This window comes from Salvelinus fontinalis, chromosome 26 (assembly GCF_029448725.1).
Source record: "Salvelinus fontinalis isolate EN_2023a chromosome 26, ASM2944872v1, whole genome shotgun sequence".
In the NCBI taxonomy this organism is placed as follows: domain Eukaryota; kingdom Metazoa; phylum Chordata; class Actinopteri; order Salmoniformes; family Salmonidae; genus Salvelinus; species Salvelinus fontinalis.
Window position 1 is genome coordinate 27,022,202 of NC_074690.1, and position 24,380 is coordinate 27,046,581.

The window sequence follows — 24,380 nt, forward strand, 5'->3', positions numbered from 1 at the left end:
AGAAGAGTACTGTTACAGTGGTGCCGTGACCCGGATCAACAGCATCAATGTAACAGTATAACTTTAAACCGTCCCCTCGCCCCGACACGGGCGCGAACCAGGGACCCTCTGCACACATCAACAACCACCCATGAAGCGTCGTTACCCATCGCTCCACAAAGGCCACGGCAACCCTACTTAAAGTCTCAGAGCAAGTGACGTAACTGATTGAAATGCTACTAGCGCGTACCCGCTAACTAGCTAGCCATTTCACATCCGTTACACTGTCATATGCATGAGAAGCGCAGTGCTATTCAAGTCATGCCGCTTTGGCATCTTAACATTTTACGATTTCCCTCTTAACAATAATTCTGAATAATTGTGTTGACTGAATAAACATGCTTTGCGTTCAGGTTAAAGTGGCGCTCCTGTTTCTGTTCAGCAAATAAGCCGTCTTCTTCGTACATACTGGGTGCTCAAGATGTAATCCACGCTCAGAAATGATAATGAATGACTCCATGGAAAGGGGACTTTGCAATAGGCTATAATCTTATTTTATTTCCATCCTCGTATTAAAGAAGATTACAATTTCCATGAAACTGTAATGAATCCACCCCCGCATGTATTTGCGCTGAGTAACCTTTTGACTTGTTGTGGCTATACACACCAACACAAGCTCGAGAATGGACTTGCTTGCCTGTACATTCTGTGTATTGAATGATGGTTGTTCCATTCTACAGATTTCAGATTCAATCAGGTTGTCTTTTCTTTCACCACTGGGTCGTTCCACCAATTTGTTGCCTTTTGAGAAGAGTAAATTGTAAAAAAAAAAATATATGAAAAAATATGTTGAATTTCACCAAATTTTTACGTTCTCTCATAAAGGGCACATGTTTAACTTCATAAAAATGTTTTCCCATCTCATGAGGTTAAATAAAATAAAAAAAATACTATAGTAAGTGCCTATTAAAACTCTACTGAATCGGTGTCCCTCTAAGTGCCTATTAATTAAGTGCCAAATAAAGTAACAGGCTTGACCATAACAGGTTTGATGATTTCATCTTAAATTAGCCATAAATCCCCTCGTGACTGGGGGAATGGAAGCTTGTGGTGTGCAACAGGGAGTGGCAATTGAACACTAGCTTCACAAAAAAATGAAATTGCTTAAACATTTCAAGCCCCTCTATCTATGGGTAACAGTCATGGAAATAGTACACAATCCTCATACTTTAGTAAAAGTATAGTTACCTTAATAGAAAGTTAATCAAGTAAAAGTGAAAGTACCCCAGTAAATACTACTTGAGTAAAAGTATTTAAGTATTTTGTTTTAAATATACTTAAGTATCAAAAGTAAATGTAATTGTTAAATATACTTAAGTGTCAAATGTAAAAATAAAAGTATAATTCATTTCAAATTCCTTATATTAAGTAAAGCAGACAGCACCATTTTCTTGTTTTTAAAATGTACGGATAGCCAGGGGCACACTCCAACACTCAGACATTATTTACAAAAGATGCATTTGTGTTTAGTAAGTCCACCAGAGGCAGTAGGGATGACCAGGTGTTCTCTGATAAGTGTCCTGCTAAGCATTCAAAATGTAACAAGTACTTTGGGTTGTCAGGGAAAACGTATGGAGTAAAAAGTACAATATTTTCTTTAGGGATGTAGTGAAGTAAAAGTAAAAGTTGTCAAAAGTATAAATAGTAAAGTAAAGTACAGATACCCCCCAAAACTACAATTTAAGTATTTTTACTTAAGTACTATACACCCCTGATGGGTAACAGGGTTGACGTGTTATGCTTAACCCGCTCCGTCTTTCACCACAAAACACCAGAATGTGGCCAAAAAGAGTAGAACCAGCTCACCTGCTTTTACACTAGGATTTGAATATTAGATGCTCAATGTTTCTTTTGAAAAAAACGTTTTTTAAAGGAATAGTTGCACCATATTAAAATGAGATTTCAGTTCACGTAACAGGGTTGACCTTAAAATGAGGGACAGATCTAAATGAATCACTAATCACATGAAATAAATAATAATCTACATAAATTACTTTGTTAAAGAAACAAAATAACTAGGGCTTTACAATGATGGTAAAACTTGTAGGAATTTGGGGACTAAGTGGGTTAAAATCTTCCTAGAAGTGACACGGGGTTGATGTAGGGACATGTCAAAATGCTGAATTTTTGCATTTTAGCAAGCCTTTTTTCATATGAAAAATCAGATTTATGGAATTCCCCATGTGGTTTATATTTCATTTAATATAACAGGCTTTTATAATTCAATATTGGTGTACAGTTTCTACTTCAAATATCAAAGGGATGCAAAAGGCAGTCTTTTCGTGGAACAACCCCACTACTGTTTTACCATTAGTTTGTAGGCCTACCTCTTACTGAGTTAACGAGCTCACTCGCTTATCACTCACACTGCACTGTTTTTAACAGACTCCAAATGCAAGAATAACGCAGTGCACTTCAAGGTACACATTTAACTGGTTCCATTCTTTCACATTAGCAGGAATATATATTTCTTGACTTAGCTCAGTCTGAACAGTTTAGTTATTTCCATGAATCGACCGGGATTAGTTGGGACATGGCAGTAGCTTGTTTTATTACGTTACGTTTTGTGCAATGACCTTATGACATGGTACAGAGGTGGAGAGTAATGCTGTAGGCACGCCTCCAGCACTGCGATACCTCACCCCCATACTGCTTTTATTTATTTACTTTTCTGCTCTTTTGCACACCAGTATCTCTTCTTGCACATGATCATCTGATGATTTATCACTCCAGTGTTAATCTGCTAAATTGTAATTATTCGATTTATTGCCTACCTCATACCTTTTGCACACATTGTATATAGATTCTCTTTTTTCTACCATGTTATTGACTTGTCTATTGTTTACTCCATGTGTAACTCTGTGTTGTTGTCTGTTCACACTGCTATGCTTTATCTTGGCCAGGTCGCAGTTGCAAATGAGAACTTGTTCTCAACTAGCCTACCTGGTTAAATAAAGGTGAAAAAAAATAAAAAATAAAAAAAATAAAAAATAAAAAGTGCCTTAGACCGCTGCGCCACTGTGGAAAGCCTTCCTACTCAATATTAGAAATGTATCAAAATGCCTCACTATTAGCATATTTAATAAATCAATTATTAATTTAGAACTATTAAGTATTAATTCAGAAATTTTAAAAGTTTTTTAATTATGGATGATTTTAGTTAGGCCTATGTTTTTAATACTTGGTCTTGTCATTACACATAATTTGTAATTAACTGTCTAAAATAATTTTGATACTTTTCTATTTTCATATGGTATTTATTTGTCATTAAATTAACCAAGTTCAGTTGTATACATTTCATTATTTTATTTTATTAGGTTTTGAAAATAAAGAGATTTACATGCTCTTTAGTACAGTAGATATCTTCAATAAAAAGCAATTAATTAGAACAATCTGCTGTGTGACATTGTAGCAAGTAATTAAATATTGTTTGACTATATTTTTTTACACTTTAATACAGTAATACAGAATTTGATTGGGTTGTGGCAGATATCACACTAAAAGTGTTTTAATTAATATTGTGTGTGTAAGCAAATAGAAGGTATGAAGTTACATTCAGGCATACTTGCATTACTTGCTACATTTAATTATGTCTTTCAAAATTCATGTTATAACATCTTGAATCGTTACCAAATATAGAATTATCTCATTTCCTCGACAGCGCCATGTTTTCCGTTTTAGTTCATATCTGTCCTATGTTCAGTGTTTTGTTACTGTAATGCACCAGGAAGTCAAAGATTGCATCCCGAATGGCACTCTATTCTCTATATAGCTCATTACTTTTGACCAGAGCCCAATTGCCCCTGGTCAAAAGTAGTGTACTATAAAGGGAATAGGATGCCATTTGGGACACACCCAAAGACTTGTACCACACTTGAGAAAGGAACAAATACATCCACTGGGGGATGAAAATGTCGTAATCTTTCCAAGTGAACAGTGCAATACTATTGGGGCCTAGTCACTGCGTTTGGGCCTGGGTCATTTCAGAGTTAGTCTCAAGAGAATTACTGGTACCATATACCAGCCTCTTAATTAACTCGGACATATTGAACTACCCAACAAGCTTAAAACTCACTTTACTCTCTGTGGGCGTCTAGTCTGACATACTCTACATTCTACTCTACAGTAATTGTTTTTCATTCAAAATGCTGCTATCATCGTTTGTTCAAAACTCAGCATGTTCTGAGAGGTAATGCTAGTTCTTACAGAGAATGGCCAGCCAAGTTCATTGTTCGATTGTAAGTGAAGGCAATGTATCCGGTTGATGCTGTGGCAATTAGCCACCTCCCAGGTGAATTGAACACGGCCCTTCATTCCAGTGGTTCTCTCTCTGTTTGAAACATGAAAGAACAAGTGGAAAGAGAGAGTGTGATGAGGGGGAGTTTTTCAGGAGTGGCACCGACACAGGGTAGCAAGATCTCTCCCTATTCTGTTGTTGGAACGTCCCTGCCCGACTCCCTGGCTGAGCCGTCAGTGTGTGTGTCAGGCAGGTGTCCATGTGTGATCTCCACCCAGACAGGCGTGTTTGTGCTAGACAGAGCGGCTGCACTTTAAGTGTCTCCTGGCACCCACATTAATAATACCTGCTCCAGGTGGCTTGGCGGCCCACCTCCGGGCTGCAAATACACAGTAAGGTAAGGCAATGTGTCCCAAACACAGAGCCACTGACAAAGTCGCAGTGGAAGAAATTAACAGGGTCAGCGATTGGCATGATACGACCAGCACTATTCACATTTCACACTTCCCCCAGTTGGTTCATTAGCTTGGTCACACCAGCGTAAATTTACTACCACTAGTAATAACAATGATGGTGCTAATCAGACCAGAATGGCTCTAACCACAATTTTAATAGGCCAGTACTCAGCAGGCATGTGTAGAAACTAAGAGACACAATGCCCAAATGGAGTCCAGCTCATATTTCGGGGCACAATATTAATTTCAGCCCAGATAAACAGGAGAAATAAACACAAGCATTTCCCCTCCCCCATATATACATTGTTCTGTTTATGTCCACATGGCTGGGTGAGTTTATTTTGAAACAACCTCACTATAGAGTTTCATTAAATCTGCCACAGCCAGCAGCCAGCCAGGGGCCCCCAGACGCCCCTCCCTGCCCTCCACCGCCTGGCCCGCACAGTGCCAGAGGCACACTGGTTTCCTGCCTGTGTTCTGACTGTGACACAGGGTGGAGGGGCACCCGCACCGTTAGAATGGGCTCTTTGTGCTGCAACGCTGCCTTTCCTCTTTCCAGCTCTGAGTCTGACAATGTTTTTCCTCCCTGTTAGACTACATATTTGCCGGCTGCTGTTTGAGAAAGGGGGTGGTCATGAAAATAAAAAGCAAACCACATTTTTAGTCCAAGTCTCCATTCTAAAAACAGTAGGAACAGTAGGAGTGTGACGCTTCTCATTCTACGTCTATTACTCTACACAGGGCCCCCAATCCAACTGGGGCCTTATCAGTCTGTTGTGGGTTTTGGGGCCAGCACAGCAGCAGTGAGTGATATCCACACAAGTCCTCTCAGCACTGTCTGTCTCTCTCCCAGTTAGAGCCAGTCCCCAAGATAAGCCAACTCTCTTTTAAAAACACAAAAAAAAATGAATAAAACGTGTGTTTTTCTCTCGAAGAAGAACATTGTTTTGCCAAGAAAACCCCCTACGGTAGATTAGCCTCCTCAGCAGGTCATTTTGTGCCTATTATTTCTCCAAGTGATTTACTGCTGTTCAACACTGGGCAATGTCCCAAAGTTACTTTGGCTCTCTGCCTCCCTCCTCAGGAAGCCCCAGGAAAGAAGACAATGAACTTATTTGTCCCTAAATTCATGGTCTGTCTGTCACCCTGAATGAGGATATCTCTCTCTTAAGGACCTAGTTCACATGTCATTAAATATAAATATGCCCAATTGCCATTGTAGAGTGCCAAGGGTAATGCACTTTGACTTATGTTTTGACTGTAGTCAGTAACTACAAAGGCTTCTGGGAAATGCCGTAATGTCCAGAGTTGAACTGGTCAATCCATTACTTACAATCACATTCTCAGGTGTATCTGCCAATGTTCCTACAGTACACGTAGAGTAGCTATGCCATAGAGTTCTGGGTAATCGTCTAGTCACAAAACCAGGAAATCTATTAGTGTCACAAAATGCCTATTGTCTCTGATTGCTGTCAGCATTGTTTCATTTCATGGTATTTCTACTTCAGTGTCACACTTTGAACCATTTATTATCTGAATCTTTATTGATTTATTTTAGATGGTTGATTAGATGAGTGTGTTGACATTTGTTTGCCCGGTAAATGCTAAACACGCTGTTTGTCCATCCACAAATATATATAGAACAACTGTTGGCTGTGGAGTCCCCATAGCAACAATATCAATATTTTCACTGCAGAATCATCATAATTTTGCCCCTGAACAGCACCACTGTCATCATCAACAAGAGTTTCATCTTCCCACCTGCATTACTCTGTCAGTGTTTACTTAGAATGACTTGAGTGTCTCTTTATTTGCTGCAGAACACACAGTGAGGCTGCCCACTGGGTACAGATGTCATTTCAACGTCCATTCCACATTGGTTCAATGTCATTTCGTTAAACCAGTGGGTGCCCAGTTGGTGGAACGCTATGGGTGGAAATTATACTGTAGTCCTGTCTGTTGAACATGCATCGCTAGCAGGGAGTGCAATACCTGTCACAGTTTGACTTCAAAAATACATTTCCAACTATTTCATTTAGGCTACTGGCTATTGCTGTCAGACCTGAACTGCTTCCCTCAGTTCTGTGATCCTTAGGGAGACGACTACTCTCCACCCATTTTCACTATTCCTCTTCTTACCCTTCAAAAGAAAAGTTTAATTTCCTGTGGGAATCACACATTCTTCCAAATCCCATTCTTAGATACACAGTACCAGTCAAAAGTTTGGACACATCTACTCATTCCAGGGTTTTTCTTTATTATTACTGTTTTCTACATTGTAGAATAGTAGTGAACACATCAAAACTAGGAAATAAAACATATGGAATCATGTAGTAACCAAATAAGTGTTAAACAAATCAAAATGTATTTTATATTTGAGATTCTTTAAAGTAGCCACCCTTTGCCTTGATGGAGGCTTTGCACACGCTTGGCATTCTCGCAACCAGCTTCATGAGGTAGTCACCTGGAATGCATTTCAATTAACAGGTGTGCCTTGTTAAAAGTTCATTTGTGGAACTTCTTTCCTTCTTAATGCGTTTGAGCCAATTAGTTGTGTTGTGACAAGTTAGGGGTGGTATACAGAAGATAGCCCTATTTGGTTAAAGACCAAGTCCATATTATGGCAAGAATAGCTCAAATAAGCAAAGAGAAACGACAGTCCATCATTACTTTAAGACATGAAGTTCAGTCAATCCAGGAAAATGTTGAGAACTTTGAAGGTTTCTTCAAGTGCAGTCGCAAAAACCATCAAGCACTATGATGAAACTGGCTCTCATGAGGACCGCCACAGGTAACGAAGACCCAGAGTTAACTCTGCTGCAGAGGATAAGTTCATTGGAGTTAACTGCACCTCAGATTGCAGCCCAAATAAATGCTTCACAGAGTTCAAGTAACAGACACATCTCAACATCAACTGTTAAGAGGAGACTGCGTGAATCAGGCCTTCATGGTCGAACCACTACTAAAGGACACCAATAATAAGAAGAGACTTTCTTGGGCCAAGAAACATGAGTAATAGACATTAGACCGGTGGAAATCTGTCCTTTGGTCTGAGGAGTCCAAATTTGAGATTTATGGTTCCAACCGCCGTGTCTTTGTGAGACACAGAGTAGGTGAACGGATGATCTCCGCATGTGTGGTTCCCACCATGAAGCATGGAGGAGAAGGTGTGATGGTGTGGGGGTGCTTTGCTGGTGATACTGTCTGTGATTTATTTAGATTTCAAGGAACACTTAACCTGCATGGCTACCACAGCATTCTGCAGTGATACACCACCCCATCTGGTTAGCACTTAGTTGGACTATAATTTGTTTTTCAACAGGACAATGACCCAACACACCTCCTCCAGGCTGTATAAGGGCTATTTGACCAAGAAGGAGAGTGATGGAGGGCTACATCAGATGATCTGGCCTCCACAATCACCCGACCTCAACCCAATTGAGATGGTTTGGGATGAGTTGGACTGCAGAGTGAAGGAAAAGCAGCCAACAAGTGCTCAGCATATGTGGGAACTCCTTCAAGACTGTTGGAAAAGCATTCCAGGTGAAGCTGGTTGAAAATGCAAAGAGTGTGCAAAGCTGTCATCAAAGCAAGAGGTGGCTACTTTGAAGAATCTATTTTGATTTGTTTAACACTTTTTTGTTTGCTCCATGATTCCATATGTGTTATTTCATAGTTTTGATGTCTTCACTATTATTCTACAATGGAGAAAATATACAAAATAAAAGAAAAACCCTTGAATGAGTAGGTGTGTTCAAACGTTTGACTGGTAATGTATATTTTTTTATTTAACCTTTTTTGTTGTTGATATACCAAAAATGACACATGTTATTCTGGGTTCTATTTCCACATAGAACGACTAAAGCTAAATAGTTTATTAAATGGTTACCCGGACTATCTGCACTGGCCCTATCTTGCACTGTCTCTATGCACACTCACAAGACTATATAGGGAAAGGGTGATACCTAGTCAGTTGTACAACTGAATGCATTCAACTGAAATGTGTCTTCCGCATTTAACCCAACCCCTCTAAATCAGAGAGGTGCGGGGGGCTGCCTTAATCAACATCCACGTCTTTGGCGCCCGGGGAACAATGGGTCAACTGCCTTGCTCAGGGGCAGAACGACAGATTTTTACCTTGTCATCTCATGGATTCGATCCAGCAACCTTTCAGTTACTGGCCCAACGTTCCTACCCGCCAGGCTACCTGCCGTATATACACACTATATACACACACTACATTGACACTCTCACGTAAAACCCACACACTTTCACATTCACTACATACATACACATACACGCACACACACACATAACACAAACACGCATACCGACACAACACAAATACACATACACACACACTTTTACACTCATCATATGCTGCTGCTACTCTTGTTCTCTATTTTACTAGTATTATTACCTATCCTGATGCCTAGTCACTTTACCCTGCCTTCATGTACATATCTACCTCAAACACCTCGTACCCCTGCACATTGATCTGGTACTGGTTCTCCCTGTATATAGCTCCACATTGATCTGGTACTGGTACTCCCTGTATATAGCTCCACATTGATCTGGTACTGGTACTCCCTGTATGTAAACAGGGAGAAAATTAACTCTCATTGTCAACTGCGTTTATTTTCAGCAAACTTAACATGTGTAAATATTTGTAAGAACATAACAAGATTCAACAACTGAGACATAAACTGAACAAGTTCCACAGACATGTGACTAACAGAAATGGAATAATGTGTCCCTGAACAAAGGGGGGGTCAAAATCAAAAGTAACAGTCAGTATCTGGTGTGGCCACCAGCTGCATTAAGTACTGCAGCGCATCTCCTCCTCATGGATTGTGCCAGATTTGCCAGTTCTTGCTGTGAGATGTTACCCTACTCTTCCACCAAGGCACCTGCAAGTTCCGGGACATTTCTGGGAGGGAATGGCCCTAGTCCTCACCCTTCGATCAAACAGGTCCCAGACGTGCACAATGGGATTGAGATTCGGGCTCTTCGCTGGCCATGGCAGAACACTGACTTTCTCCACTTGCAGGAATCACGCACAGAAGTATGGCTAGTAGCATTGTCATAATTGAGGGTCATGTCAGGATGAGCCTGTAGGAAGGGTACCACATGAGGGAAGAGGATGTCTTCCCTGTAACACACAGCGTTGAGATTATCTGCAATGACAACAAGCTCAGTCCGATGATGCTGTGACACACCGCCCCAGACCATGACGGACCCTCCACCTCCAAATCGATCCTGCTCCAGAGTACAGGCCTCGGTGTAACGCTGATTCCTTCGACGATAAACACGAATCTGACCATCACCCCTGGTGAGACAAAACCGCGACTCATCAGTGAAGAGCACTTTTTGCCAGTCCTGTCTGGTCCAGCGATGGTGGGTTTGTGCCCATAGGCGACGTTGTTGCCGGTGATGTCTGGTGAGGACCTGCCTTACAACAGCCCTACAAGCCCTCATTCCAGCCTCTGTCAGCCTATTGTGGACAGTCTGAGCACTGATGGAAAGATTGTGTGTTCTTGGTGTAACTCGGGCAGTTGTTGTCCTGTATCCTGTACCTGACCCGGATGTACCGATGTACTGATCGGATGTACCGATCCTGTGCAGGTGTTGTTACACGTGGTCTGCCACTGCGAGGACAATCAGCTGTCCATCCTGTCTCCCTGTAGCGCTGTCGTAGGTGTCTCACATTACAGACATTGCAATTTATTGCCCTGGCCACATCTGCAGTCCTCAAGCCTCCTTGCAGCATGCCTAAGGCACATTCAAGCAGATGAGCAGGGACCCTGGGTATCTTTCTTTTGGTGTTTTTCAGAGTCAGTAGAAAGGCCTCTTTAGTGTCCTAAGTTTTCATAACTGTGACCTTAATTGCCTACCGTCTGTAAGCTGTTAGTGTCTTAACGACTGTACCACAGGTGCATGTTCATTAATTGCGGGAAGCACGGAAACAGTGTTTAACCCCTTTACAACGAAGATCTGTGAAGTTATTTGGATTTTTACGAATTATCGTTGAAAGACAGGGTCCTGAAAAAGGGACGTTTCTTTTTTTACTGAGTTTAGCTCCATTCTTGTGTATTTTATTCATCTTGTGTTACTACTTTTATTTTTTAACTCTGCATCGTTAGGAAGGGGCTCGCAAGCAAGCATTTCAAGGTCAAGTATACACCCGTTGTATTCAGTGCATGTGACAAATAACATTTGGTTGGATTTGATTTAAAGGTGATGATTCTCAGATCCTGTTACATTAGCATCGTACCCGGCTAGAACTGCTCTGCTGCTTCCCTTGCTATGCTGCCACACCTGGCATGCTACCCCTATCGTCCAGATTGGATGACACTCTAGAGGGCTTATCTGTTAAGTGCATGACCTGTGGGGCATGACCTGAGAGGTGCGGCATGTCGTGCATATTTCCTGTGTCTCGTGAAAATAACAATACCAGCCGGCAGTCAGTGTTGGGAGTAGCCAAACGGTCTGTCAGCCAAAAAGAATGTCGAGAACTTGTGCGAGCAAGTAGGGAGAGTGCTTGGTGTATACTTTTTAAATTTATTGTTTTCTCTGCTTATATGAAGACTAAAGAAAGGGAAAGGGGGATATCTAGTCAGTTGTACAACTGAATGCATTCAACTGAAATGTGTCTTCCGCATTTAACCCAACCCCTCTGAATGTGCCTCCTTGTCGAGTCATAGTGGAACTGATCACAAATCAGTCATGAGATATTGGTGGGCTGTCTTACTGGGGAGTTACAGTACATACAATATGTTTTACCTATGATATAATAAAGTCACTGAACAGGATAACGATTATCAATAAGAGGACTGCAAGGCCAAAACGGGTACGTAACAATGCTATCAAGGTAGTCAGGTCAAGAGGAAACGTGACCTTTTCAGTCAGTTGTTTGACATTTCGTTGTCTGCTTATGTCAGTCTTACATTATCTGCAGGTATCTGTTTAGTACATACAGTTGAAACTCGTTTTTCAACCACTCCACAAATGTTTTGTTAACAAACTATAGTTTTGGCAAGTCGGTTAGGACATCTACTTTGTGCATGACACAAGTAATTTTTCCAACAATTGTTTACAGACAGATTATTTCACTTATAATTCACTGTATCACAATTCCAGTGGGTCAGAAGTTTACATACACTAAGTTGTGCCTTTAAACAGCTTGGAAAATTCCAGAAAATGATGTCATGGCTTTAGAAGCTTCTTATAGGCTAATTGACATAATTTGAGTCAATTGGAAGTGTACCTGTGGATGTATTTCAAGGCCTACCTTCAAACTCTTTGCTTGACATTATGGGGAAATCAAAAGAAATCAGCCAAGACCTCAGAAAAAAATTGTAGACCTCCACAAGTCTGGTTCATCCTTGGGAGCAATTTCCAAACGCCTGAAGGTACCACGTTCATCTGTACAAACAATAGTACGCAAGTAAAAACACCATGGGACCACGCAGCCATCATACCGCTCAGGAAAGAGACGCGTTCTGTCTCCTAGAGACGAATGTACTTTGGTGCGAAAAGTGCAAATCAATTCTAGAACAACAGCAAAGGACCTTGTGAAGATGCTGGAGGAAACAGGTACAAAAGTATCTATATCAACAGTAAAACAAGTCCTATATCTACATAACCTGAAAGGCCACTCATCAAGGAAGAAGCCATTTCTCCAAAACCACCATAAAAAACCCAGACTACGGTTTGCAACTGCACATGTGGACGAAGATCGTACTTTTTGGAGAAATGTCCTCTAGTCTGGTGAAACAAAAATAGAACTGTTTGGCCATATTGACCATCGTAATGTTTGGAGGAGAAAGGGGGAGACTTGCAAGCCGAAGAACACCATCCCAACCGTGAAGCACGGGAGTGGCAGCATCATGTTGTGGGGGTGCTTTGCTGCAGGAGGGACTGGTGCACTTCACAAAATAGATGGCATCATGAGGGAGGAAAATTATGTGGATATAGTGAAGCAACATTTCTAGACATCAGTCAGGCAGTTAAAGCTTGGCCGCAAATGTGTCTTCCAAATGGACAAATACCCCAAGCATACTTCCAAAGTTGTGGCAAAATGGCTTAAAGACAACAAAGTTAAGGTATTGGAGTGGCCATCACAAAGCCCTGACCTGAAACCTATAGAACATGTGTGGGCAGAACTGAAAAAGTGTGTGAGAGACAGTAGGCCTACAAAGCTGACTCGGTTACACCAGCTCTGTCAGGAGGAATGGGACAAAGTTCACCCAACTTATTGTGGGGAGCTTGTGGAAGGCTACCTAAAATGTTTCACCCAATTTAAACAATTTAAAGGCAACACTACCAAATACTAAATGAGTGTATGTAAACTTCTGACCTACTGGGAATGTGATGAAAGAAATAAAAGCTGAAATAAATAATTCTCTCTACTATTATTCTGACATTTAACATTCTTAAAATAAAGTGGTGATCCTAACTGACCTAAGACATGGAATATTTAGTAGGATTAGCTGTCAGGAATTGTGAAAAACTGAGTTTAAATGTATTTGGCTAAGGTGTATGTAAACTTCCGACTTCAACTGTATATCCTTTCAATGGTTTTGAAGCGGTAGGTAATCAAATCTAGCGAGACATAAGAAGATATTGGGTCTGTTACAAATGGGCCCAGGGAAAGCTTCCATTGGTTATCTTGCAATAAAATACACACAGAAATCAATTTTATTATGTACAGTATACTGTATGCAAAGTTGCAAACTATGGGCAACAAATGAACAAATAACAGTGTTAAACCTACAGTACATTATTTTCTGCTTGTTTGTATTTGCTGTACAAAATGCGTACCTCAAAAAAAGGTATACCTCAAAAGGTGTACCTCAAAGCTCAGTATTTGTCACGTCCTGACCTTAGTTATCTATGTTTTCTTTATTATTTTGGTTAGGTCAGGGTGTGACGAGGGTGGGTATGCTTGTTTTTGTATTGTCTAGGGTTTTTTGTATATCTAGGGGTTTTGATATGTCTAGGTATATATAGGTCTATGGTGGCCTGAATTGGTTCCCAATCAGAGGCAGCTGTTTATCGTTGGGGATCATATTTAGGTTGCCATTTTCCCTTTTGGTTTTGTGGGTTCTTGTCTATGTGTAGTTGCCTGTTCAGCACTCTTTGTATAACTTCACGGTTCGTTTTGTTAGTTTTGTTCAGTGTTCATTTTTATAATAAAGAGAATGTACGCATACCACGCTGCGCCTTGGTCTCCTCCCTACGACAGCCGTGACAGTATTGCCCCTCCTTTCCTCTATATATATTGTTATTATTATTTTTTTTTAAATTGAACCTTTATTTAACTAGGCAAGTCCGTTCAGAACAAATTCTTATTTACAATGACGGCCTACCGGGGAACAGTGGGAAAACTGCTTTGTTCAGGGGCAAAACAACAGATTTGTACCTTGTCAGCTCAGGGATTCGATTCAGCAACCTTTCAGTTACTGGCCCAATGCTCTAACCACTAGGGTACCTGCCGCCTCAATGTACAATTCTGTATATTCACAAATGAATTGCCTCAAATGTTCACTTATGTGATGAGGATACAGTACTCTATACATCAGGTTCAAATCATTTCCAGATAAAATCATCTTGGAGAGTTGCTAGTAACACTTTACAACAATGTTTTCTAGCAAAAAATGTGGTTTTAAATCAAACAAAGTCCTATATCCTGCTGTTTGGTAAACGTCAAAGAATTAATTCCACAGCTGGCCATTTCAAAATGCATGCAAGTGATGGAACAATGCTTGAATGTGATTGTTTGAAATATCTGGATTTGGAAGATTCTGAATGATCTTTTGGAAAGCATGTTGATTATATTAGAAAAACAATTATCTATACGCTTGGGTTACTACACAATATTTGTTTTACTGTATCCATTAGAAAAACCTTATCCCAACTGCTGCTACCTATCTTAGACTATGGCAACATCATCTATCAAAACACAACCAATACCTTACCCTGTGAATTAGATTCATCACAATCTTTGCACATTGATTCTTGGATGCCGTTATAAGACACATCATGTATGAATCAGTAAATTGTCTGTCACTCCCAAACAGAAGACAACTGCATTGATACATTTCCCTGTAGGAACGCCTAACTTTGCAAGACTCACACTACTCCTTTAGACAACAGCAGCAATTACACATTCCAAGGGTTCATCATGAGGTTAGAGTAAGATCTTTCACATACAAAGACCCAACTGACTGGAGTCATTTACCTATAGAAATCAGGGCATTTAAATCACACAGTGAATTTAAGAAAGCCCTTTTTCAAATGTTATGAACAAACAGATATTTATAAATATGTCTGTATGTATTATTATTATGTCATTATTATTATTAGACAGTAGTTTACATATTACTAATTATTATTATTATTTTTATTTTTTATTTTTTGGGGGACACTTGAAAAGGAGATGGTGCATCAAGAGATTTTATCCTGCAACATTTCTAATTAAAAAAAGTATAATAATGTACAATTCTGTGTTAGTAACAAAGGTAATGATATGTACTTTTCACATTTCTGATTACACACAAAAAAGCTTAAAAGTAAATGAATAATCAAACACAGTGGTTAAATCCACAGTAGTGTACATATTCATGTAGGCCTACAGTAGTTAGGCATTTAAAATACAGGGAATGTTACATGATTCATAGAGCTAAAGCGGTAAGATCAATATATTAATAATAAATAAAGATAGTGCAAATACTGTAGGGAAAGTCTATAATAAAGGCTTTTCGAAAACACTTAAGTGGAGTGATTACCAAAACAAAATGTACAGACATCTGAAATGCCTGAAGACAATACATATTTTCACAGGGAGCGTTACAATCAAACATGGACTAAACTGCATTCAAGTGTGTATGCAGTAAAACATTCTGTACAGAATTCAATCTAAATCTGTTCAAAGTTTTCCGTTGTTTCCAAGTGCTTTAGTTCTGTTTATCTTCCCACCTTTCTAAACACTTTTTTCAAGTGAACTTTTTAACTCAATGCTAAAATAGTGCCAGATAGAACACAGATACTTCCAACAGTACAGATGTTTCGATCCGCAATTCAAACAAGGACAGACAGTCACGGCACATTGGGAGGAGGCACTGTTAGGACAAGTCAGTCACAGATTGTGTCCTTTTTTACAGCGTCGCTGTCAAAGGAAACGATCGGGTGACTATAAGTCGCATAAGATAATGCTGTGGGAATGTAGGGATGGCCAGTGAAAGTATGATAGGGCTGGCCCCCGCCACCTGTGCACTGTGTGTAAAGGGAGGTGTAAGTGTGTGTCTGGAACATAGTAGTAAAGTAAACACTCACCACGCCTCATTGACTATGCCCCTACCTGAGCAAGCTCCTACACATCACTGTTGGCTGTACACCCATTGAACTGGCCTGGAATTTAACTCCTGAGTGGTTTGTAACGCCATTCATGTGAAATTCCTAGCTACCATCATAAATCTCTCCATTGAAAAATATAAATCGGGTGCAATCACTTCACAGCTTTGAGATGAGTTAATGATAACAACGTGTTAACAACCTGTGCACATCTGATAACAAAATGTCTACAAACCCATTTTGAGGTCACCTTGGACTGCTCTTGTAACCATAGTGTCTATTAGATTTCATATAATTTCATTCCAATAACTTTTATTGTTTTAATTGTATTATTTTCATATTATTCTGAGCATTCTGCCTAGGTGGTGAACATTATATATTTTTTACAATGTCCTTTCATTGTCTGTGATATCAGAACAGAGCAGGATCAGTCAGCTTTTGTAGAATTGCAAACAACACATCAAATGCCATTTTAAAATGCTGCTCCCAGCAGGGGGTCATTGCCTTCTGAATGGGTGCATTCGCAGCAGTCTATCATGTGCTTTTCTGTTTGTGTGCCAATGTGAACTGAATCCCCAACAGCTTTGCCCCCAGCAGCTCACTCAGCCCAGGGCTCATTTCCCTTCGTTGTTGCCTTCCTCTGCAGCAACTAACTTGATTTCTGCATTAGCCGTGCGTGACGTGACACTGCTGTCTCTCACTTTGTGTTTGAACAGGAAGTGGAAAGTCTTTTTGAAGGACTTGCGGAAACTGTCTCCCATGAAGCCATAAATGATTGGGTTGATGGAGGAGTTAGCGTAGGACATGCAGTTAGCCCAGGTCTTGATCTTATAGGTAGTGTAGTTGACCCTGTAGTTGGGGTAGAAGGACTGGAACAGGGCGAAGAGTTGGATAGGCCCCCAGCAGATGGTGAATAGGAGGACAATCACCACCACCATCTTGGAGATCTTACTCCTCAGAGTGACGGTCCTCTCAGACAACAGGTGGACCTGTAGTAGAAATGTTGAAGTTAACTCACTACTACTGTGACGGGCTTCGAAATGACCTATACTGTATGTAGTTCAAAACATGGTCACCGGCTGAGGGTTTTTAATGACATACTGTATTATACCTGCAAATTGGAAGGGATCCAAATATGAACTCATGCTTTCATTGTGTAACCTTGACAAAGGAGTGCACCTATTGATGTTTTAAACTAAGTCATAAAGAAACACCCAAAGTAATAGTCTCTCCATACCTGGTAATTATTGTCTACTGGCTCAACGGACGGCTGGCCCACCCTCTTCAACATGAGTGTGTAGCAGAAGGAGATGGTAATGACAGGTAGTAGGTAGGCAGCTATGAACTGGTACAGGATGAAAGCCCTCTCCTGGGTCTTAGAGGGAAACCTCTCCATGCAGTAGTGTCTCGGTCCATACCAGTAGCCCTCCTCAATTCTCTGGTACATGAAGATTGGGGTGGATAGAATGAAGGAACCTTTAAAAAAGACAAACATTGAATTAGTTTAACTTTATAGAAAATGTAGACGTGTTCATGATGCTTTGAGCCAAAATCAATGGTTTGCAATTGGTTCATGCATGTGACTTACCGATCCATATACAGATGCTAACGATCATGGCGACTCGTGGAGTGCGATGGCGTAGGGACTTTAGAGGGTATACTGTGACATAGCAGCGATCCCCACTAATGGCAGTGAGGGTGATGCATGTAGCCTGAACAGTCACCTAAGAAAAAAGAATAACAAAATAATGACTTTCATTCTGGGTTGTTCACAGGTGAAACAATATTAACAATTTTACATAAGAGACATGCTGTAAAATGTATGTAAATTTAAATAAATGGCACCTGCCTGCCATCACACTGGGAAGGAATGAAAATGATGAGCATAATGAGAAAATGTAACTTTAGAAAGACATTATCTCAAATCATTATTAACTCATTCTCCTGGGTTAGGTGTCATGCCCATAAGTTTTGTCCCATTTCTAGGATAAAAATATAAACCATAAAGTTTCTTTCACACATAATTCATAAAATAATGTTGAGCTTGAAATCTTTTCCCCATAAAAAAATGCTAATGGTTGCATGATGCCTCTGACAGTTGGTTACCATCTGTGATAACAGATGAGCAGGTTCTAAACAGCATAATGTTGTTGGAGAGTAGGATTTGTGACCCAGTTCAGTAACTACACTACTTGAAATCTATCCAGCGCCCTTGTTTCTCACTGAAGTGCGAAAGAGAGACTGAACAGGTGTACATCATTGATCCGAAGACAAGTGAGTCTCTTGAACGATGAGTCTCTTGAACGAAGAGGAGCACTGCGCGTGGGTTGAACAAGTAAAAAGGATTTAAGAAAATAGTAAACATATATTTAAAAAAATAAAGCTAAGAATTACAACGGATATTAAAATGGGTTCACAAAGTCTGATTTAATGAATCCTCCCACATACACACTGTACAGCAGCAGTGATATATGTATATGTGGGGGAGTGAGTTATCAATTAGTCTACCAAAAATATACATCATAGAGAGAGTTGGTCCTTTTGATGAAAATACAAATCTAAACAGAGGACTAGAATCTGTGTAGAAGTTTTGTTGAGCATCAGTCATTTTCTAACCTTCACATAAGACTGCTTTTGCAACTATGTCATTTCTTTATTAAATTAAATGTGACTGTTTGTCACTCCTCAAAATAGTCCCAAAATGATATAGTCTGGAGAAAAAAAATTGCATGTCAGCAATCAAGTTTTCAAGATATGGAAGAGTAATAGGGCCAAGTAAATTATATATAAAGTTGAAGTCGGAAGTTGATATACACCTTAGCCAACTACATTTAAACTCAGTTTTTCACAACTCTTGACATTTAATCCTAGTAAAAATTCCCTGTTTTAGGTCAGTTAGGATCACCAATTAATTTTAAGAATGTGAAATGTCAGAATAATAGTAGAATGATTTATTTCAGCGTTTATTTCTTTCATCACATTCCCAGTGGGTCAGAAGTTCACATACACCCATTTAGTATTTGGTAACATTGCCTTTAAATTGTTTAACTTTGGTCAAATGTTTCGGGTAGCCTTCCACAAGCTTCACACAATAAGTTGGGTGAATTTTGGCCCATTCCTCCTGACAGAGCTGGTGTAACTGAATCAGGTTTGTAAGCCTCCTTGCTCGCACACGCTTTTTCAGTTCTGTCCACAAATTTTCTGAAGGTTTGAGGTCAGGGCTTTGTGACGGCCACTCCAATACCTTGACTTAGTTGTCCTTAAGCCATTTTGCCACAACTTTAGAAGTATGCTTGGGGTCATTGTCCATTTGGAAGACCCATTTGTTACCAAGCTTTAACTTCCTGACTGATGTCTTGAGATGTTTCTTCACTATATCCACATAATTTTCCTCCCTCATGATGCCATCTATTTTGTGAAGTGCACCAATCCCTCCTGCAGCGAAGCACCCCCACAACATGATGTTGCTACCCCCGTGCTTCACGGTTGGGATGGTGTTCTTCGGCTTACAAGCCTCCCCCTTTATCCTCCAAACATAACGAGGGTCATTATGGCCAAACAGTTCTATTTTTGTTTCATCAGACCAGAGACCATTTCTACAAAAAGTACGATCTTTGTCCCCATGTGCAGTTACAAACCCTAGTCTGGCTTTTTTATGGTGGTTTTGGAGAAGTGGCATCTTCCTTGCTGAGCGGCCTTTCAGGTTATGTCGATATAGGACTCGTTTTACTGTGGATATAGATACTTTTGTAGTTGTATCATCCAGCATCTTAAAGATCCTTTGCTGTTGTTCTGGGATTGATTTGCACTTTTCTCACCAAAGTACATTCATCTCTAGGAGACAGAAGGTGTCTCCTTCCTGAGCGGTATGACGGCTGCGTGGACCCATGGTGTTTATACTTTCGTACTATTGTTTGTACAGATGAACGTGGTACCTTCAGGCGTTTGGAAATTGCTCCCAAGGATGAACCAGACTTGTGGAGGTCTACAATTTTTTTCTGAGGTCTTTGCTGATTTCTTTTGATTTTCCCATGATGTCAAGCAAAGATGCACTGCGTTTGAAGGTAGGCCTTGAAATACATCCACAGGTACACTTCCAATTGACTCAAATTATGTCAATTAGCCTATCAGAAGCTTCTAAAGTCATGACATAATTTTCTGGAATTTTCCAAGCTGTTTAAAGGCACAGTCAACTTAGTGTATGTAAACTTCTGACTCAGTGGAATTGTGATACAGTGAATTATAAGTGAAATAAACTGTCTGTAAACAATTGTTGGAAAAATTACTTGTGTCATGCACAAAGTAGATGTCCTAACCGACTTTCCAAAACTATAGTGAGTTAACAAGAAGTTTATGGAGTGGTTGAAAAACGAGTTTTAATGACACCAACCTAAGTGTATGTAAACTTCCGACTTCAACTGTATATGTTTTAATTGATGGGTAAAAAAAATTCTGACATATCAAAAGATTATCATCTAGATTCAGCTGCGGGACGATTTTGTCTTGAGTGGATGGTCTGGAACATAATGACAAATAATTTGTACACTGCAAGTTGACCGCCCAAATAGGTATAATATTTGACTGAAACACAATCATTTGTATACGATCACGTGTCTTTCTATTATGCATGGGAATACTTGGGAACAGATTTCCAAAATTAAAATCACTTGGAGCTGATATCCTGGTATATTTAGGCTTTTATGTCCAGCAATATATATATTTATTTTTAAAGCAGTTGGGGAACCGTGCTTTAAATTGACACGTTTCAGATAGATTTCCAATGGCAAGTTCTGTGTCAATGGAGTTCAGTTCAATGAAATGTGTTGATCACATCCTGTGGCTTAATAACTGACTTATGCCAATGTCAGTGAAAGCCATGGTTTACTGAGAGGATGTGTGGTATTGACATAAGGTATTATCAAAGCTCACAAGATCCCCCTGGTGGCTGATGGTTCATGTGGTGAAGATGAGAGAGCACTGACTATAGCATACTGCATGATGCTGACACCTCTCTTCTGCCTTGCTCTATCATAATTCTATTTTTGCACCTTGCACTATGCATTTAAAGTTATTTTTGATTGACTTACTTCATTGATGGGAAAGAGCTGGCAAGAAAGGCATTTCACCATACTTGTGCACTTGACAATAAAGACTTGACTGCTTCAGAGTCTAGAGACACGTTGTGCAGTGTACTGACAAGTAATCATCCCTCTCCTTACTGTGGTGAAATTGAAACACTCGTGACATCTGAGATTTGATGACTTCTGAGATTGGAGCCAAGGAGTCCATCTACAGTATGCTCAGAGCTTTAGTCACTTGCCAACCCAACAGATTAGTTTTAATCTTCCGAACCTGCTTGATTGAAGCTGTAGTTAATCGCAAGAAGCCTGATGGACTGATCGTCTATTTTTTTTCAAATGGAAAAAGGACATTCTTTATATAGACAGTGATTCATCATTCACCTGCATAAATCCCTTACATGTCATGAGTCATAACCAACCAGTCTTAACCAATGAGGTCTCGCCAAATGGAGTAGGGCCACAGTGAATGATGCTCAGATAAGCCTTGAATTTTGATTTATTGGGAGTTTCAAACGGATTGTTTTAATATGAAAAAATACACATATTGGTACTCAAATTGCATTTAAAAATACAAAGTTGCCCATACATTGTTGACAAATTACCATGAACCTCTACCCTCTACCGGATAAATGAAATGACACTGCAAATTCAATATTGCAGTTACGTAATTTAATTGGGTACAGTCAATTTTTCAGACTAATAGGACTAGACAGTACCTCAGGGATCCAATTGAGGGCAATGATACCCGAATTACATTGTGGTGAGAAAAGCCATAATTAATATGCAAATATAAAAACAGATATAAGTCTGTGACCAGAGGCAATGTGTTTTCTTCAAATGATTTACCTGCTGTAGAAAAGCAACAAATTTACACATGAAGTTCCCAAATATCCATCCAGGGAGCGGGTAGAGAGTGGCTGTGAACGGGACACAACACACCAGGAAGATGATGTCTGTGGCAGCCAGGTTAACTGTGGAAATAAGCTCAGTTAGGAGGCAACTCATTCATTTCTTTCTGATGAACAAACTGTTGCAACATAAAAGAACCATTTGAACCTGTGAGTCAAAGTTATTAATTTGAATAAATTACTTGCTTTGTAAAATTCAAAGGCATGTCACCAAATCAGTGTATTTTGGCATGGGCTTCAAAGAGCCAATTGATTTCACCAAATTACGAAAGCCAAATACACATTGGGGGGGGGGGGGGGGATTATATGAAACGTGGGAGAAATTTCTCACAAGATACTGCAGTATTTTGTTTTGAAATGATGGGGGATATTACTCTTTCACTGACATGTAGAAGAGGTCTTATTAGTAATACAGGTGGACAGGACCCGCAGGGGTATAGTGAGGACATCTGCCACAATAGGACTTATGTTCCTTTGAGATTAGTTGTATAGCTGTAATAAAATAGATTTATTGTATCAAAGTTGTTTAAAATGGTGCTCTCTTCTGAATAGACTTGCATCATTTATAGCAACAACTGAGAGGCGAGAGAAAACATTGGAGCTGTTGTCCACAGGAGGTGGAAGTAGTAAACCAATATGATTAAATATTAAAAACAGGTTCCAGTGTAGCTGGCCAGGGAGATATCAGTCAGTCATTTCACACACACACACACACACACACACACACACACACACACGCACGCACGCACGCACGCACGCACGCACGCACACACACACACACACACACACACACACACACACACACACACACACACACACACACACACACACACACACACACACACACACACACACACACACACACACACACACACACACACACACACACACACACACACACACGTTGATACCATCATTGTTATTTATGAGCACAAATATATGTGCTGTCCACCTTCTTGGTCAATTGATAATATTTCAAAATCCATTGATTTTGCACATCTCCACTCCACACATGCATTTCCAATGTCAAACAAGACCTGTTATTTAGTTTAGAGACATGATCCCTTTCATATGTTGTTTGTTAGTATAGGCTACAGTACTGTATTGTATAGATGCATTCTACAGACACAATGGATAAGGTTACTATCCACAATATGCATGTACAGTCGTCATTTTAAAAAATACAGTAATTAAGGCTGCAAGATTATACAGTCATTAGTCCTAGTTTACAGTGGAAATAAACTATTTCTCGGATCCACATACTTTACATAACATTGACTGTGACAGTCACACACAAAGAACACGTTTCTTCCCAGTTCATGACAATCCACAAGAACAATGAGGTTCAGTGACTGTGTTATAAGTGGAAAAGCCTTTGTAACTGTAAGGGAAACCCCTTAGTCTTGCTCACCTATGTAGAAGTTGGTGGCTGTCCTCATCTGCCTGTGTTTGGAGATGACATAGATGACCAGCGAGTTCCCAATTAGCCCCACCAGCATGATGAGGGCGAAGAAGAGAGGCACCAGCCAGGCGTCTGTCAGGAACGGGTGGTCCCTCTCCTCCAGATCCTCCAGAGAAGCATTCAACTCAGACGTATTGAACCACATCAGGTCCGTAGAATTCCACACGTCGGGAGGGAACATCTTGATGTGTGAAAAGAAGTCAATGCTCTTCAAATGTAGCCTTGGGGTGATAACTTGTGTATAATAAATTCATTTTAACTACTGAGAAGGAAATTGATCTGTCCAGATAACATTGGGGCGTCATGATCAAGTGAATAATGGTTCAGGTGGTGATGAGTTCTTGGATCTTTCTATGGTTAGAATGGGTCTGACAGTAGGGTAGACCTCTGTTGAGCTCACACTTTTCTAACTTCGTTGCAGAAGCTGCCTCCTAAACCTACTTCTATTCCAGGATGAGATCCCACTGGCTTTATACTGAGCAGGGACACACGTGGCATACTGCCTGATTGTGGAATAAATAGCTGATGTCAGGTCTCCTAGCAACATTTTCCCTATCTGGAATTTGGTACCTCATACCATCTGCATTCAATGCTGTCAGACGCTGCCTTATCATACAATATTGTATGTAAGTCTATGTAAGCAGTTATTTTTTACTATTGTTACAGGTACTATTTAATGTAGTTATGTAAACATGGTGGTACATTCAAATAACATAAACCGTGAAATGATTATTTAAAGATGTCACGATCGTGTGGCGGATTGACGGACCAAAATGCAGCAGTTGGAAAATAAGCCATCTTCTTTTATTAACACTACGAAGATGAACACGACACAAAACTCTA

General features: G+C 40.0%; 1 protein-coding gene across 1 annotated transcript; it reads right to left on the reverse strand.

The window, feature by feature from the left end:
- Positions 1 to 14,428: 14,428 nt before the first annotated feature.
- On the reverse strand, positions 14,429 to 23,963 carry LOC129824030 (G-protein coupled receptor 54-like). Its single transcript, XM_055883298.1, has 5 exons — positions 23,487 to 23,963; positions 22,014 to 22,138; positions 17,675 to 17,810; positions 17,324 to 17,562; positions 14,429 to 17,075 (listed from the first exon to the last, which is right to left on the reverse strand). The coding sequence occupies exons 1-5, from the start codon at positions 23,716 to 23,718 to the stop codon at positions 16,701 to 16,703; spliced, it is 1,107 nt and encodes a 368-aa protein (XP_055739273.1). The 5' UTR covers positions 23,719 to 23,963; the 3' UTR covers positions 14,429 to 16,700.
- Positions 23,964 to 24,380: the final 417 nt, after the last annotated feature.

What these genes read in the sequence shown, in the direction of transcription:
- LOC129824030 (XM_055883298.1), bottom strand. Translation starts at nt 23,718, where the DNA reads ATGTTCCCTCCCGACGTGTGGAATTCTACGGACCTGATGTGGTTCAAT. An exon ending in TTGTTGCTTTTCTACAGCAG is followed by an intron (nt 17,811 to 22,013) that starts GTAAATCATTTG and finishes CTTTTTTCTTAG; the next exon opens with GTGACTGTTCAGGCTACATG. An exon ending in CAGTAGACAATAATTACCAG is followed by an intron (nt 17,076 to 17,323) that starts GTATGGAGAGAC and finishes TTTCTACTACAG; the next exon opens with GTCCACCTGTTGTCTGAGAG.